This window comes from Neolamprologus multifasciatus, chromosome 7, assembly GCF_963576455.1.
Source record: "Neolamprologus multifasciatus chromosome 7, fNeoMul1.2, whole genome shotgun sequence".
NCBI lineage: Eukaryota > Metazoa > Chordata > Actinopteri > Cichliformes > Cichlidae > Neolamprologus > Neolamprologus multifasciatus.
This window is the reverse complement of record NC_140445.1, coordinates 38,874,687-38,890,350: the sequence shown is the minus strand read 5'-3', so window position 1 is coordinate 38,890,350 and position 15,664 is coordinate 38,874,687. Positions and strand designations below refer to the sequence as shown.

The following is a 15,664-nucleotide window of genomic DNA, read 5'->3' as shown; positions in this document are numbered from 1 at the left end:
AGCGGAATCGCGCGACTGACAAAATCGCACAGTGTGAGCCCGGCATTATTCAGAAGATGAAGCCGTTAGGGGGCGGGGCTTGTTTTTAATCCATATAAACCTTTATAACATATGAACTGTATATTTTAACCCCTGTATTTATTTCAATGCTTTGTGATTGCTTTTCAACATCTGTGACATCGATTAATGTCACAGATCTCAAGTGGGGGTTTTTTTTGTTACAAAACGTGTTTAGACAGGTTTTGTTGTGGAAGTCCAAAGCCATAACCAGATTACCGGCTTGTTAAATAGTTAAAGTCTAGGTTGGCTTTATAGTTGAAAACAAAGTAATTCAGCTTGTCCTTCTAAAGAATTAAATTAAATCCCACGTTTGAATCATATGAAACATTTTGGGTAAGCACTGCCACATGTTTTATCAGGTCATTGTGCTTATTAGAAACTTTATATATTGGATGGTAGCTTTTAACAAGCATGTAATGATTACATATAAATTAGGTGTTCTTTTTTAAACACGTATTTATTTAGGCCTAAACTGACGGTACCACACATTCAGACACAGTAATAGACAGTGTTTTTAATACTATATGTTAGTCTAATTTGGTTGTATGAGGTCTACATTGACTTTCTGTCTTGTAAGTTATAATGACTGCACAACCATTAGGGATCAAAACAGCTGTTGGTCCCTGTACTTGTTTCTTACTGTCTTTGAGGCTCGGGACCAGCACTCCCCACGTTACATCAAACTCGTACAAGTCTAGAAATGGAGCTGTTGGACAGAAAGACATCAACTGAGTGGTAAACATTATTGGGCAAGTTACTACAAATTGTTTTTTAATTTAGTAGAACTTGAAATGTTTATCTGTGGGTAAACATTTAGTATTTCACAGTCAGAAACATCAAGTTATTCTTAGTATTGTATACTTGCAATGAATAAGCTGTCCTAACGTAGTTTTTTTTTAAGTAAGCTTTACTTACTTACTTACTTTGCTTTACTTTTTTTCAGGCAACGAGTTTGTATTGTTTTTTTTTTTAGTTCTGTGAACTAATTTGATTTTACAGTGCAGTTGTTCATGGGTGACTGGTGCATCTGTCATCAACAGAGACCTTAAGGCCAATTAACTGACCTGGTTTGCTCTGTTTTTTTCATATTTCACCTCTGAATGGAATTAGTTCAACCTCTACCCCTTTTAAGGGAATAATTATTTATTCTCTGTTGAATTGTTAGTGTTCTCCTTCACAAAAAAATAAACAGTCTCTAATTGTTATGGTAGTTTTCATTTTAATGGAGAGCAACAGAATATCAACCAAAATTTTTAAAAAAGGAAAAATCACATTACATAAAATCTATAAACTGGTTTTCATGTCAGGGAGTGAAAGAAGTGTTTCAATGCCCTGTAATTTTTATTGTGCCAAATCACAACTCAATGTGCTTCCTTTTCAAAGATGGCGCAGCGAATGGATGCCCTGGTACTTCAGTGCGTATTTTCCATCTTGTTTTCTTGTTTTTTTGCATAATTTGTGTTTCTGGACACTCTTCTGGATATTCTTACACCAGAGAAGCGCTTCTTAACTACAGGACTACAACACCGGTGGACTTATTTCCAGTATTTGTCACATCTGCGGTGGATAAACTCCCACCACTTACTCTGATTCAAACACATGACCCTGTATTGTGGTCTATGCACCTGTTCCATTCTTGCACTGATCATCACCTGCACTCATGTATATAACAAAAAAAAAAAAAAAAAATTTCCCAGAGGAACCTACCCGAGGGATTAATAAAGTTTTTTATCTTATATCAATCTGCTTAGCTCTTTTTATTTTTAAGTGTTTGTCTTATCGTATGTCTTGCACAAAGTACAGCAGCAATTTCCTGATGTTGTAAATCTGCTCAACATTTGGCAATAAAACCCTTTCTGATTCTGATTTATACTGTAAGATTAAGACTCTACAGTAATACAAAGAAACCCAAAGAATCAGATGATGCCTGTTAACAAACACTTGGTCACAATGGAAAGGAAAAACTCAGTTTTAACAGGAAGAACCTTCAGCAGAACTAGTGCTCAGGGAGGGGTGGCCATCTGTCGCCAGATGTTCACTCTCACTTCACTTCCACATATAGAAGGAAGATGTTTGTTTGCATGATTATTTAGTGCAAACATGTATTCTGTCAGATATCTCAGACTTTTATCTGAGTTAGTGCTCAGCTCAGATAAAATAATTATTGTTGGTAATTTTTACATCCATGTAGATGAGAGTCCCCTTCTGCTTTTGGATCATCTCTCCTCATCTCATTTCCTTGATTTCTTTGCTCATGTAATGGGTGCATTAAAAAGGTTTTATCATTATTATTCATGAATATTTATATGTTTATTTTGTGTATTTGTATTTTTGTGAACTTTTATTTTGTTTGTGTGACCTTTGACTTCCCATGTGTGTCACTTCCTACTCTCCTCAGTCAGCCGAGGCCTCGCTGGGCAGAGGTGAGTTTCTGTTTCTGCTCCAGTTTACAGAACAGTTGCATGCAGTAAAGGTGCTAAAAAAAGGTTCAAACCCAGTTGGTTATATTTTTATAATATTGTTGGATGTTTTTAGTCTAAACTGTTTTTCTGTAGAGTGCAGTGCTTTATTGTAATATGCTAATTTGCTGAATTTACGCTAGGTTAAGAGAACATGCAGGTGGTTTCTCATGCGGCCTGCTACTTTTCCCTCTTATAAAGGTGTGCACGTAGAAAATTTAAATGGCAGCATTAAAAAAAGATCAAATAGAAGAAAGTCTATTAATGTTAATGTTTTTATTCATCAGAGCACAAATAAAAAACACAAGTTCACCTAAAGTCTCCAAAAACTCAAAACCTGATAAAAATGAACACTGAGCAAAACTCAAACGTCTCATTTTGTGCCGATGAACTCTGCCGTGACCACTAGAGGGCGCCATCGCCGTATAACTGAGTGGACGCTGCGACTGTGGTCAGCTACGTTTAAGTGGTGTTACATGGAGAGAAAGCAAGTGAAGCGCAACAGAAGCCAGCTACAATCAGATTGACAGACTTTAAACTGGCACACCAACACTCTGCTTGTCCTCCTTCATTACATCCACGAACCTCCTTTCGGGTCCTCTTTTCCTCCTGTCTGGCAGCTCGAGTCTCAATTATACCTTTAAAATCATGAGAATAAAATCAAAGTGTGAATGAGAGTTCCCGATAATCAGATTCTATAGAAAACATGGAGACTGTAGAGTATTTACACTGAATATGTTCATTTGTTCCCTTCAATAAAAATCAATCAGTTCATCAAATAAAATCAGTCGTTGATCGACTCGGTTTGATTGACAGGACAGAGGTGCAGAGTTTTTACCACCATCATTCTTACAGGGACAGAAGAATGGGTGGAGTTTGTGAATGAAGGAGCAGCCAGTAAAGGAGTTGATAAGACCTTCAGCACCTACATCATAAAAGGAGACCAGACCCTCCTCATAATCCATGAACATCCCCACCATCTCAGGACCAGACTGAAGACAGAGGGAGACTGGAGGACCAGCAAGAGCTCTGTATTCATTTCCATTTCTCCCACACAGTCCAGAAACCATCCTGAGGACAGTGGGATTTTTCCCTTCCTGTTGATCGACTCTCTGGCCACTCCTAAAGTCCAGGCAGTCTTTCCTTTAACCTGAACCTCAAAGTAAAATCTGCCTGAAGAGAAACTCTGCTTTCCTAAAACATTAACACAGTAAGAAATTCTCTCTGTGTTGTCAGGAAGTTTCTTCTTCACATCACTATGATGCACTTGTTTTCTATCATCAGACAGGATGAGTTTAGAATTTGTTGTATCAGGATCCAGAGTCACATCCACTGCATACTGCTGGCCCCTCTTCAGCTCAGCCTTAAACAGCTTCTTCTTCCTGAGTTTCCTGAGTGTCTCCTCCAGCTGAGCCACAGCTCCCACCACAGTCCCCTCATATGATGGTGGACGGATGCTGACTCCTCTCCAGTCCTTGGTGGGTGGAGCAGCTTTCAGGGACGAGAAGCTTTGGAGTAGGTGGAGGTGGTCTTCAGAGCGTGAGAGCTGCTCCACCTCAGATCTTCTCTTCATCAGCTCAGAGATTTCCTGTTCCAGATCTTTGATGAGACCTTCAGCCTGTTTCTCTTTTGTTTACTGTTTGTCTTCAATCTCCTTTATGAGCTCCTTCAGGCCTCTATTGACAGACTTCTTTAGAGCTGTAAAGACCTGAACACCTTCTGCTTTCGGTCTGTCTGCAGCACCTTTACTCATCTTCACTGACTCCTTGATCTGCTGAATCTTCAGTCGTCTCTTCTGGATCATCTGCTGAATTTCAGCCTCTGTCTTCTCCAGCTCTGCCTTCTTTCCTTCATATTCTTCTCTCAGAGGAACAAACTCATGGTTCTTGTGGTCTGAAATAGAGCAGCGTGCACAGACATGTGTGGTTGGTGTTACAGAACAGCTCCAGAGGTTTATCGTGCTTCTTACACATTCTGCCCTTCAGGTTCTCCACAGCATCAATCAGCTGATGTCTTTTCAGGCCTTTCTTTGTCAGATGAGGCTCCAGGTGAGTCTGACAGTAGGACTCCTGACACACCAGGCAGGACTTCAGGGCCTTCAGTCTGGTTCCAGTGCAGACATCACAGGGACCTTCTCCTGGTTTGGTAGCTTGTTGCTCTGAGCTGCTGCTGCTGGCTTTCTGCTGAACTTCACATTTGAACTGAGCGACCACCTCAGAGAGCAAAGTGTTGACCCTCAGATGAGGTCTAGTGTTGAAAGTTTCATTACACATGGGACACTGACACCTCTTATTCATGTCCCAGTACTCAGTGATGCAGTTTTTGCAGAACTTGTGTCCACATGGTGTGCTGACTGGATCAGTGAACACATCCAGACAGATGCAGCAGACATGTCTGCACTCTGACGGAGAAAGAAAAAGAAACACTTTTTTTTTAATTCACAAAAAAAAGAAAAGAAAAAAGTGTCAGGTTTGTACTCTTTACATGTGTCGGTCAGCAGTTAGAGTTACTATCTATCTACTGCGATAGGATTTATATTCCTGTAAAAAGCAGAGTGATGAGCAATGACCAAAACTGCAGGTGAATATAAAAAGTGTGTAAATCTCCAAAATGACTCCATGTAGTCACCTGAGGTGACTGGCATATTATCAACCTCTGATGGTTCTTAAATAATGTGTAAAGTACTTTCTGGTCCCAACAATTTAATAGCAAAATCTACAAAAGTTTAACTTATCCTTCTTAATTAAATTTTTTTAGAGTGTTACAAACTATAAACGTTTCCTTCTCTGTGTTATATTCAGAGTACACATCCATTAGTTTATTTGATGCGTGACATACTTTTATAACATACCACTTTACAATAAATAAATGTTTTTCAAATTAAAGCACATATTTATTTTGAAAATGACTCAGAACATTTTATTAAGGATAAAGGAAGCAGACAATAACCTTGTGTTCTTCTGTGATGTTAGTGTTGGATGAAGGGAGCAGTATCCTGTCGGCAAAGGATCAAATGCAAACACATGACACTACAGAATGAAGTGAATGTGAGCCTTTAATGGCTCATGCAAACAGGAAGAGTGGATAATAAAAGCCAGAAGAGTCAAGAAAGGAGTAATTAAAAAGAAAACACAGCATGAAACATCACAGCAACACTGATGAGGCTACTTCTTCTAAATACTAAAAATGTCTTTCTTACATAAGTGGAAGTAAAAGGATATTGAACGTAGTCTGTGGGCAGTTGGCAAACCTTTGCAGACAAGTCTGTGTTTTCTATGCAAACTGCAGCGAGCTCGTCAGCCTGCAGACACCAAAGCGAGGGAGCTTTTCAGTGCAGCACCAATTTCACCAGAAGACTGCCAGTGAAGGAATCCACATTCTTCCATAGTGACCAGTGGTTACCAAGAAGTCATAAGCTGATGTCGAGGCCTGTTTGACTGCAGTGTAAATGATCCATATTCCAGTGTTACACTGTGCATTTTTAAAATGTTGCCTCACCGCCTTCCCTGGTGGGTGCTCTATCTCTACACATTTCAGAATAATTAATGAAGATATTTGTTAGTAAGGTGTGTTTACAGATTTAAGTCTTCAGCAGAAAACTGAGCTGATGGTGGCTCACAACAGCTGATTAATTCATGTGGCTGTAGGATGAGCTCTTTGGAGGTCCTGCTGAACTCCTTCATTTGCAGCCATCCCTCCTTCACCTGCACAAACACCCTGATTAGAGTCAAGCAGCTCAGTGTTCTTCTGTCTGCTGGATTTCTGCCCCCTGCTGGCCTGGAGACAGATGACAACAGAGAGATCAGAGTGACAGCATCACAGGCTGAGGGCTTCATTCTCAGATACAAACACGTGTTCAGTACCTGACAGTAGAAATAAAGGGCAGTGATCACCAGCAGCAGAGTCAGCGGTAGGATGAGCATTGTGATGAGAACTGTGAAATCTGTTGGAGCTGATAAAAACACATTCATCTTTGTATTAAAGTGAAAATAGTAGGATAAAAAGGAGAAACAAGAACGTAATAGTGTGGTAATTTCTAAGTTATTACCATTCAATTAATGTTGGTAGTTTCTTCTTGATGCATTCTCAATCATCCAGGAAAGTAAATCTCCAAAAAGTTGATTCTGTTCATCTGGACGTAGCGTTTTATGGGAGAAACGTTTCTTCACTCATCCAAGTGACTTCTTTAGTTACTTCAGTTCAGTTTGTACATGGAAGAAGTGGAAAAGAGGGCTTTGCTATCCTACCCTGGAACACCACCAAGCCATTGGTTCAGATATGTGGATGACACCTGGGTGTAAATCAAATCTCAGGACGTACCACAATTCACGGATCACATTAACTCGGTGGACCGACAAATCAAATTCACCATGGAGGATATGAAAGTGGCAGGTTAGCCTTCTTAGACTGTGAGATTTCCATCAATTCCATCAACATCTAAAAGCTGACGTGTACCGTAAACCTACACATACGGATCAGTATTTAAGGTTTGACTCTCATCATCCACTGGAGCACAAACTGGGTGTCATCAGGACGCTCCAACACAGAGCGAACACCATCCCCACTGACACAGCGGCCAGGGAGGCAGAAGAACAGCACATCAAGAAGGCCCTGAGTAAATGTGGTTATCCCAGCTGGACTTTTGTCAAAGCTGGAAAGGCACCTAAAGAAAGCTCTAGTCGATCCAGGAGAGAAGGACAACCGCTGCCCAAGCGAAAACCTGTAGTGATCCCATATGTGTCAGGAGTATCGGAGCAGTTGAGACACATTTTTTCTAAACACTGGGTCTCTGTGGCTTTTAAACCCCAAAACACGCTGCACCAAAAACTGGTCCACCCCAAGGATTGGGTCCCCCGACACAAACAGAGTAACACAGTGTACGCTGTTAAGTGCCAGGAGGATTGCCAGGATTTATACATCGGGGAAACCAAACAACCTCTGGCGAAGCAGATGGTACAACACAGAAGAGATACCTCATCAGGCCAGGACTCTGCAGTCTATTCACACCTACAGGCCAGTGGACACTCCCTGTCCAAGGATGAGGATGTACACATCCTGGACAGGGAGGAATGCTCGTTTGAGCGCGGAGTCAAGGAGGTCATTTACGTGAAAAGGGAAAGACCATCTCTGAATCGAGGAGGGGGCCTAAGGGTACATCTTTCGCCATCTTACAATGCTGTGATTGCAGCCATTCCCTAACTCTCTATAAATGGTACTCATGGCCATTGATCAGTGGTCTTTGATCAGTGGGTTTTGGTCTGTGGTTGTTGATCAATGGTCATGAGAATTTGCATAATTAAGATTAAGGAACTATAAGTTTATAAGATTGGGGAAACCTGCAGTCAGCTGAGACTGAAGAAGTCACTTGGATGAGTGACGAAACGTTTCTCCCACAAAACGCTACGTCCAGATGAACAGAATCAACTTTTTGGAGAGGCTGGTAATTTCTGTGTAATAGGCAGAGCTTATTACAGAGCTGCAAAATGCTGAACTGCCTGTTTTTTTTATTAAAAACACGTGTTAGTTTCTGTGTAATAAACATAAATGGAAAAAACCCTGCAAAGAGCCAACTGCCAGTAGGTGGCAGACTGCTCACCCGAAAACCCTGGCTGATTGTGACCCACACCCATTTTCACACCGTGTATTTAGGTAGAGGATCATTAGGGGGTTCATGTCCCTCTTGGGTACACTCCCATAGGGCTTAAATCTGTGACGCTCCACCATTTAAACTTAGAACTCGATAAGCTTCTCAGATGAGATGTAAAACATCTTCAGGAAACTTAAAAAAGTCCAGACGCTTTTATTTCCAAGCTCCTTAGATTTTGCAGCTCTGTTTCCTCATTGTTACACAGAAGCTACCACTAGTAATTGAGTAGTAATAACTTGGTAATAACTTGAGTGGTAATAACTTTATTATGTGGTAATAAATTACCACATTACATTCTTATTTACATTCTTGGATTTGATCATATTCTGCTGAAATGAAAACATTTAGTTGGAAAAATAATTAGCATATAACAAACCACAGCTTCTACGGGCTTAAAAAGAATTCAAACCGACAGATGTCACTGAAACATCAATTTTATCTGGCTAATGTGGATTCAGGTCATAAACGGTATCATCAAAAATTCTGACAACAAACTCAGAAATTCCAGCTTCCGACTTCAACTGGAATGTAACATATCCTTCAGGAAGCCAGGTGATGTGGTTCTTTGGGTCATCAACTCATCAACTCATCAAATCATCAACTCATTCAGTTTTCAAAGCTGAGAGTCTCTGCTTCAGCTTACCTGACAGAGTGACAGACAGCCTAACCAGTGGCGACAGATGGCCGCCCCTCCCTGAGCCTGGCTCTGCTGGAGGTTTCTTCCTGTTAAAAGGGAGTTTTTCCTTCCCACTGTAATCAAAGTGCTTGCTCATAGGGGGTCATATGATTGTTGGGTTTCTTTCTGTATGTGTTACTTTGGGGTCTACCTTACAAAACGACGCACCTTGAAGTGGCTGCTGTTGTGATTTGTTGTTGTATAAATAAAACTTAAATTTAAAGGAATGGTGAAATGACAACAACATGGTGGCACAGTAGTTAGCACTGTTGCCTCACAGCAAGAAGTCCCTGAGTTAAATTCTGCCATCGGACCACGGTCTTTCTGTCTGTCTGCATGTTCTGCCCATTTGTGCGTGGGTTCCCTTCCGGTACTCTGGCTACCTCTCACAGTTCAAATACATAGAGTCAGTGGAGTTAGCTTGATTGGTAACTCTAAATTGCCCATAGGTGTGAGTGTGAATGGTTGCTTGTCTCTTTGTGTTAGCCCTGCAATAGACTGGCGACCTGTCCAGGGTGTACCCTGCCTATTGCAAAAAGACAGCTGAGATAGACTAAAGCCCCCCTGCAGCCCTGACAAGGATAAGAGAATGGAATGCATTTCTTTTAATAGCTAACTGAGATTTCTGCAGAGATCTTGCATCTGTTTCTAAAAACTGTTTTGATTGCCGGTCTCTCACCTCTGACATTTGGGGCAGCTTTGAACTCCAATTATTTCTGATGGAACTCTATTCTCCTGTGCTGGGTGCACTTGTTTATCATCATCCCAAGTTTAACAAGGATTTCATTTCAAGACCTTTCTGTCTTTTTATCTGGGATCTTACCAAGATTTGACAGCATTCTAATTCCTGGGGTTTTTTATATTCACGTTTGCTGCTACCAAAAATGTCTTGTGAAAAATTTCCCTTATCTTATTGACTCTTGTAATGTTGTTCAATCAGTCAGGGATCCCACCCATGACCATAGACATACTTTGGATTTAGTTTTATCTTGTGGTCTGCAGCTCCGCGATATTGACATTTGCAAGCCCAACTTTTCTGGTCAGATGCCTGTTATAATCCAAATTTCTGCACCATGTCCCCGAGTTAAACCTCTTTTACCTGCGTGCAAATTCTGCATCATCCCTCCTGCTACTGCTGGACCTTTTTCTGCTGTTTATCAGAATATTGGTGCACTTCCCTTGGACAATTACTCCCTTAAGCTCAGCGCTGATCATCTGCTCACTTTGTTCAGCATGTTCTTGATGCTGTTCCTCCTTTTAAAACTAAGTACATTAGACCTAAAACAAATCCCTGGTTAAGCAATATCACTCTCAGAAGGACCTGCAGAAAAGTGGAAGGAAAATGGCAAAAAGATCAAAAAAGTATTAAGTATCAGACATCATCTCTAATAACTGTTACAGGCCCTGTGTCCAGTGTGAAGGTTACTCCAGCCACCTGTGGAAGCTTTTTACAGTTTTTGTTGATAAGGTTGCTACTACCAGGTCTAACTTTGCTTATAAATAAAAGGATTGATTGATTGATTGATTGATTGATTGATTGATTGATTGATTGATTGATAATTAGCTAAGACAGCTGGGTCATTTTCTCTAATGGTTACATTTTTACTTGAAAAGAAATGTATTAAGTCATTACTTGGTACCCATAAGGCATTCAAATGAATTAAAACTCTGTCTGGGTCTTTGATTGAATAATAAGCTGGAGTTGAGGGTTGCTACCACACCCCCCGCCTGTGCTAAAGGATTCTGACAATGGTATAACTCCATCAAAGCTCTGTATTACTTATTAAAAACAGAGGTTAGGACTTTTTAAACAGAAAGAACTGATCCAGATGTGCTATACTGGAGTGCCGGTTCTGCACATCAATAACAGAAAGATCTTTTCTTTATACTAGTCTAGCATTTGATTGTGCTAATATATGAATGCATGGCACTCTCGTGATGCACCCACACAAAAAAGATACAACTCAAGTGAGCATGTGCAATTGGTGCGAACCAGAACAGGTGTGATCAGTGTGGTCCAGTATCACATAGAGCTACAACAGGACCAAGGTATGTTTTAGTTCCTGCTGTCAGCTCAGGTTCTTCTCCCTCCTGTCCTGTTCTCTGTTCCCAAACAACCTGTTAACTAGTTTAATTATCCTACAGCCTTTGTGTCTGTACTTGTCTATGAACTTTGAAAGCTGTTAGGCTGAAGGAGTCCTTCAGGCTGGTTGGACATTGGCTTAGAGGATTTCTTAAGTTCTGCCATGTCGTGACTGCTGGAGACAGTCTGTTGCTAATCTTGCTGCTATCTTTCACAGCTTGATAAATCTCTGTCATATATGAAGTCATGGATGATATCATCAGTATGATTACCTGAACAGGTTAGTTTCAGGATTTGGTAAGAATAATCTGTTGTTGCACAACCCCTCAAAGGAGATGTGGATAGAACACACTCAGGTGTAATCAACCATGCAGATGTGCGTGAGGAGCGTTGCTTTTCTATAGAAACAGCTGAGCCACAGTCCAGATGTTCACAGAAAACAGCTGCTTCTTTCAGGGTCCAGGAATCATGAGAGCCACACAATGGTCTCCATCCTGCCACATGTTTCAACTCCAGTGTACCTGCACAGCGACTGGGTCCTCCTACCAGCCTGACATCATTATCTGAAGAGAAAGCAGAGACGAGCAGAGAGTCATCAGTAAAAGAATAAAGTGAGTTTGACCAGATCAAAGCTGCAGCTCCTCTCCTACCTGAGCAGGTGAGTCCAACAGCTTTACCAGGTGAGCAGCTGTTTCTAGCTGAGCTTGAGCTTCTACAGTCCAGGAGAGCAGACTCATGGCCTCCACACTGGAACTCTTTGCTCCACACTGGAGCCTCCACTTCTCCATAGAGCGCCCCCTGGAGGACCGAAGGAGGTCCACAGCCAAGCTCCCTACAGACCACCTCTGCATCCTGCTGGTCAAAGTCAGCTTCACACACTGAGGACCAGCTCTGGTTAGACTTCACCTCCAGTCTGCCTGAACACAGACTGGAACCATTCAGCAGCCTGACAGAGTCTGGAGACATCAGAGAAGATCAAACAGAGAGATCAGAGACAGCAGACACACAAGAAAAAGATGGCAGCAAACAACTATTCACTGATTCAATCTCAGCACAACTCAACATGACTTCATCATTAATAATAATAATAATGGATTGCATTTACATAGCACTTTTCTAGACACTCAAAGCACTTTACAATTCCACTATTCATTCACTCTCACATTCACACACTGGTGGAGGCAAGCTACAGTTGTAGCCACAGGTGCCCTGGAGCAGACTGACAGAAGCGAGGCTGCCATATCGCGCCATCGGCCAACACCAGTAGGCAGTAGGGTGAAGTGTCTTGCCCAAGGACACAACAACCAGTACAGACAGAGCTGGGGATCAAACCGACAACCTTCCGGTTACAAGAGAAGCTTCACAACCCCCTGAACCACGGTCGCCCCCATTAACAACAGAACACATCTTTATAACAGCACACACTGGAGACATGTTAGCATGACAGTTAGATGTCATAATAAAACAGCTGTAGTTGCAGACCCAGCCTACTGGTTCCCTTTGTGGATGTGTAGTATTGTCCCTTTTTCTTGTGGAACCAGTAAAATTGGTGCAGCTGATGCAGGGACATGACATGGCCAGTGAGACAAATTTGTTGACATATTATATTTTATGTTTCTTTATTTTCCTTTTGGTGGTGATGGTGTATTGTCTGTCTGTGTAAATGCTCATTTGATGGTTTTATTCACAATTCTCCTTCCTATCTTTGTCTTGCCTTGAATATTGTTCTATGAACCCAGTACCCAAAAAGAGACGGTCTGAATCTCTCATCTTCTGAGTAGTTTCCACTAGGCAGTGCACAGCTAGAATAGAGCCAGGGGGTGATGGGACTCGTACTGTTCCAACTCCTTCTATCTTCCCTTTTTATTCAATTCTATTTTTTTAAGCGCCAAAAAAAGTGCCACTCCCACCCACACTACCAACCAGGATCCACAAGGAGTAGTGGAATCTGCCACGATGACAATATCTCGTACATCAAAACTTTTCTTGTTCTTTGAACACCACTGTCATTCCTGCAACAATGCTACATATTTCTCTACCTTCCACCTCACACAAAAGGGTTTGTAATCATTTATTATCCTGTGGTGGGGCGTGGTCTGCGGTGCCGTGCGGACGCACCTGCACGGCATCCGCAATCACGCCCGCCGTGTTAAAACACGGGGACTCAGGGGTCGGTGTTGTGTGGTCGTGAGATGTAAATAAAAATGGCTCTGAACGATACTCCGTGGTCCAGCCGTGCCTTATTCTTGCCACATTGGTGCCGAAACCCAGGAGGCAGCACGGCGGGTCCGTATCGGAGCCAGGAAATGGAGGAGCTGGCCCAGAGGGTGGCCGAAATGGCGGCTGCCCAGCGGGAGCAGGCGGCGGAGGTGCGTCGCCAGCAGGAAGAGCTGCAGGACCAGTCCGAGCGCCACCTGGAAAGGATTGGGGAGCTGGCGGCGCTGCTCTGGGCCTGGGCGCCACCCCCACAGGTGTGTCCCGAGGAAGCGGTGGAGGAGCTGCGTGAGGCACCTCAGCAGCCGGAGGTGGCAGATGAGGCGCGCGGGGATCTGCGCCTGCCGGAGGAAGGGGAACAGCCGGGTGAAGGGCTGCCCCTGCCGGGAGCGGCGGATGAGCCGCTCCAACCGGAGGTGGCAGACGAGGCGCGCGAGGGTCTGCGCCGGCTGGAGGAAGAGGAGTCGCGGGAGGGGCTGCTGGAGCCGCTCCCGCCAGCGGTGGACGAGCCGTTCCCGCCAGCGGTGAGCGAGCCGCTCCCGCCAGCGGTGGACGAGCCACTCCCGCCAGCGGTGGACGAGCCGCTCCCGCCAGCGCTCCCGCCAGCAGTGGACGAGCCGCTCCCGCCAGCGCTCCCGCCAGCGCTCCCGCCAGCGCTCCCGCCAGCGCTCCCGCCAGCGGTGGACGAGCTGCTCCCGTCAGCGGTGGACGAGCCGCTCCAGCCGGAAGAGGTGGAGAAACCGGGAGGGGAGATGGCGGTCCCCGTGCCAGGGGAGCCTGCTCGACCTGTGCCCGAGGTCGAGGATCGAGCTGCCCTGGAGTGTCAGATGCACCCGGTAGTGAGCCCCTCCTGGGGCCGGCGGGGTCGTGCCGGCTTGCCAGGTAGCCGGCCTCCGGACCAGTTTTGCCGCTGCTGCTGGAGGCGTGGCCGACCCCCGGACAAGGCTCGCCGCCATTTGAGGTGTGGGCGGCCTCCGTAAGGGACTTTGCTCTGTTCCAAGGTTGGGAACCGGTGGGGTAGGGGAGTAGGTTCGGCCGGATGACTCCCCGGCCTCAATCGGGCGATGGGGGTGTGTGGTGGGGCGTGGTCTGCGGTGCCGTGCGGACGCACCTGCACGGCATCCGCAATCACGCCCGCCATGTTAAAACACGGGGACTCAGGGGTTGGTGTTGCGTGGTGGTGAGATGTAAATAAAAATGGCTCTGAACGATACTCTGTGGTCCCGCCGTGCCTTATTCTCGCCACACATCTACTCTTTGTGCTCCCACAGTATCCTAATTACTTATGAATGTGACGTAGAATGAAAGTAGAGACATGAGGAATCACTGGATGTTTCATATCATCATGCACAGCTAATTAATTAAGCCTTTCCCCAACTCTGAAAAATTAATTCTTGATTACTAGACCAAACTTATAGAGATGACTGCTTTCCTTTCCTCCCATTCTGTATTTCAAACCAGATATTTCATCACCAAACCTTTTTAATAGTTAATGATGGCACGCCTTGCATCTTGTGTATCAAAGGATAAACACCAACCATCCAACGTCGCCTGAAAGCTTTTAATATATTTTTCAAAAGTATTTGTTGATATATTTAGGCCACTTCATGGCCCAACATATCCTGGACTTCATAGCGCAGCGGTGGTGGGTGTGGATAATTTTGCGGAAAAAACGGCAGACAGCTGAAGCGGAGCGGCCGAAGAGTAAACTTTCAAAATTAAGTACCGAATATTATGTCACTTATTTATGTGCGAATGTTAAATAACAAAGAACATTAAAAAATTACTGTTGGCCACATGTCGGCAAAGTTATGTGACATTAGCGATGTTTGTACTTTCTGCGTTAACTTGGTTTTAAAGCCTTTAAAATATATACCGTTCAATAGTTGACATTAATCTTACAGAGAATGTGATGATTTTATGGATAATTAAAGTCAGTCATATATCCACACACACAAAAAGCTGAACGTCAGTGATGCTGCTCGGTTTGCAGTCCTGAATATCACGGCACAAGCAGGATCCACTGCACTGTTAATGTTAGCTATGTTATATTGCTGCCTCTGTTCGGTGGTGTCGAGCCAAACGGACTTTAACATGTGTTTGAACGAGCTGACGGTTCACTCGTTAAGCTGAAAGAAAGATGCTTTAATCACAGCAGTCACACATGTGACCACTGTACCATCTGGGAACTCTTCTTGTTTAGCACTCGTAATAACACAAACACTAAATCCTCCTCCTCTTGTGCTGTTTTGTAGCAGTGTATACACCTGAGACTGTCACCTGTCTGTCTGTCCTGCACTCTCTCTCTGTTTCTTTCTCTCTGATTGTGGAATAAAAGTATGAACATGTATTTATAAGTTACACTTGTGTTTGAATCCTGCAGCTTATCACACATTTGATTTCCATGTGTGACAACTGCAAGTGTCCAGAGTGAGGACAGACTGAGGGACCCACTGCTGCACATCATCTGTGAGGTTTTGCACCCCTGATGATCCACCAGGACAAACTCAGCAGTGTGTGAGGAA

At 43.6% G+C, this 15,664-nt stretch overlaps 1 protein-coding gene and 1 pseudogene across 4 annotated transcripts in view; both read right to left on the bottom strand.

Annotated features, from left to right (window-relative positions):
- Window positions 1–2,203: 2,203 nt before the first annotated feature.
- Window positions 2,204–5,572, bottom strand: LOC146514829 (E3 ubiquitin-protein ligase TRIM21-like; annotated as a pseudogene). The gene is made up of 2 exons (XR_014875304.1): window positions 5,469–5,572; window positions 2,204–4,920 (listed from the first exon to the last, which is right to left on the bottom strand). The product of XR_014875304.1 is annotated as an E3 ubiquitin-protein ligase TRIM21-like (transcript).
- LOC146514828 (scavenger receptor cysteine-rich type 1 protein M130-like) overlaps window positions 4,968–15,664 on the bottom strand; it is a 49,038-nt gene continuing 38,341 nt past the window's right edge. For all 3 annotated transcript variants that reach the window (XM_085168072.1, XM_085168071.1, XM_085168073.1), the window contains 4 exons: window positions 11,576–11,881; window positions 11,198–11,488; window positions 6,383–6,471; window positions 4,968–6,296 (listed from right to left, as the gene is read on the bottom strand). In XM_085168072.1, coding sequence (XP_085024198.1) covers window positions 6,153–6,296; window positions 6,383–6,471; window positions 11,198–11,488; window positions 11,576–11,881 — 830 coding nt within the window. In that variant the 3' untranslated portion in view covers window positions 4,968–6,152. The remainder of the gene's footprint in view (window positions 6,297–6,382; window positions 6,472–11,197; window positions 11,489–11,575; window positions 11,882–15,664) is intronic.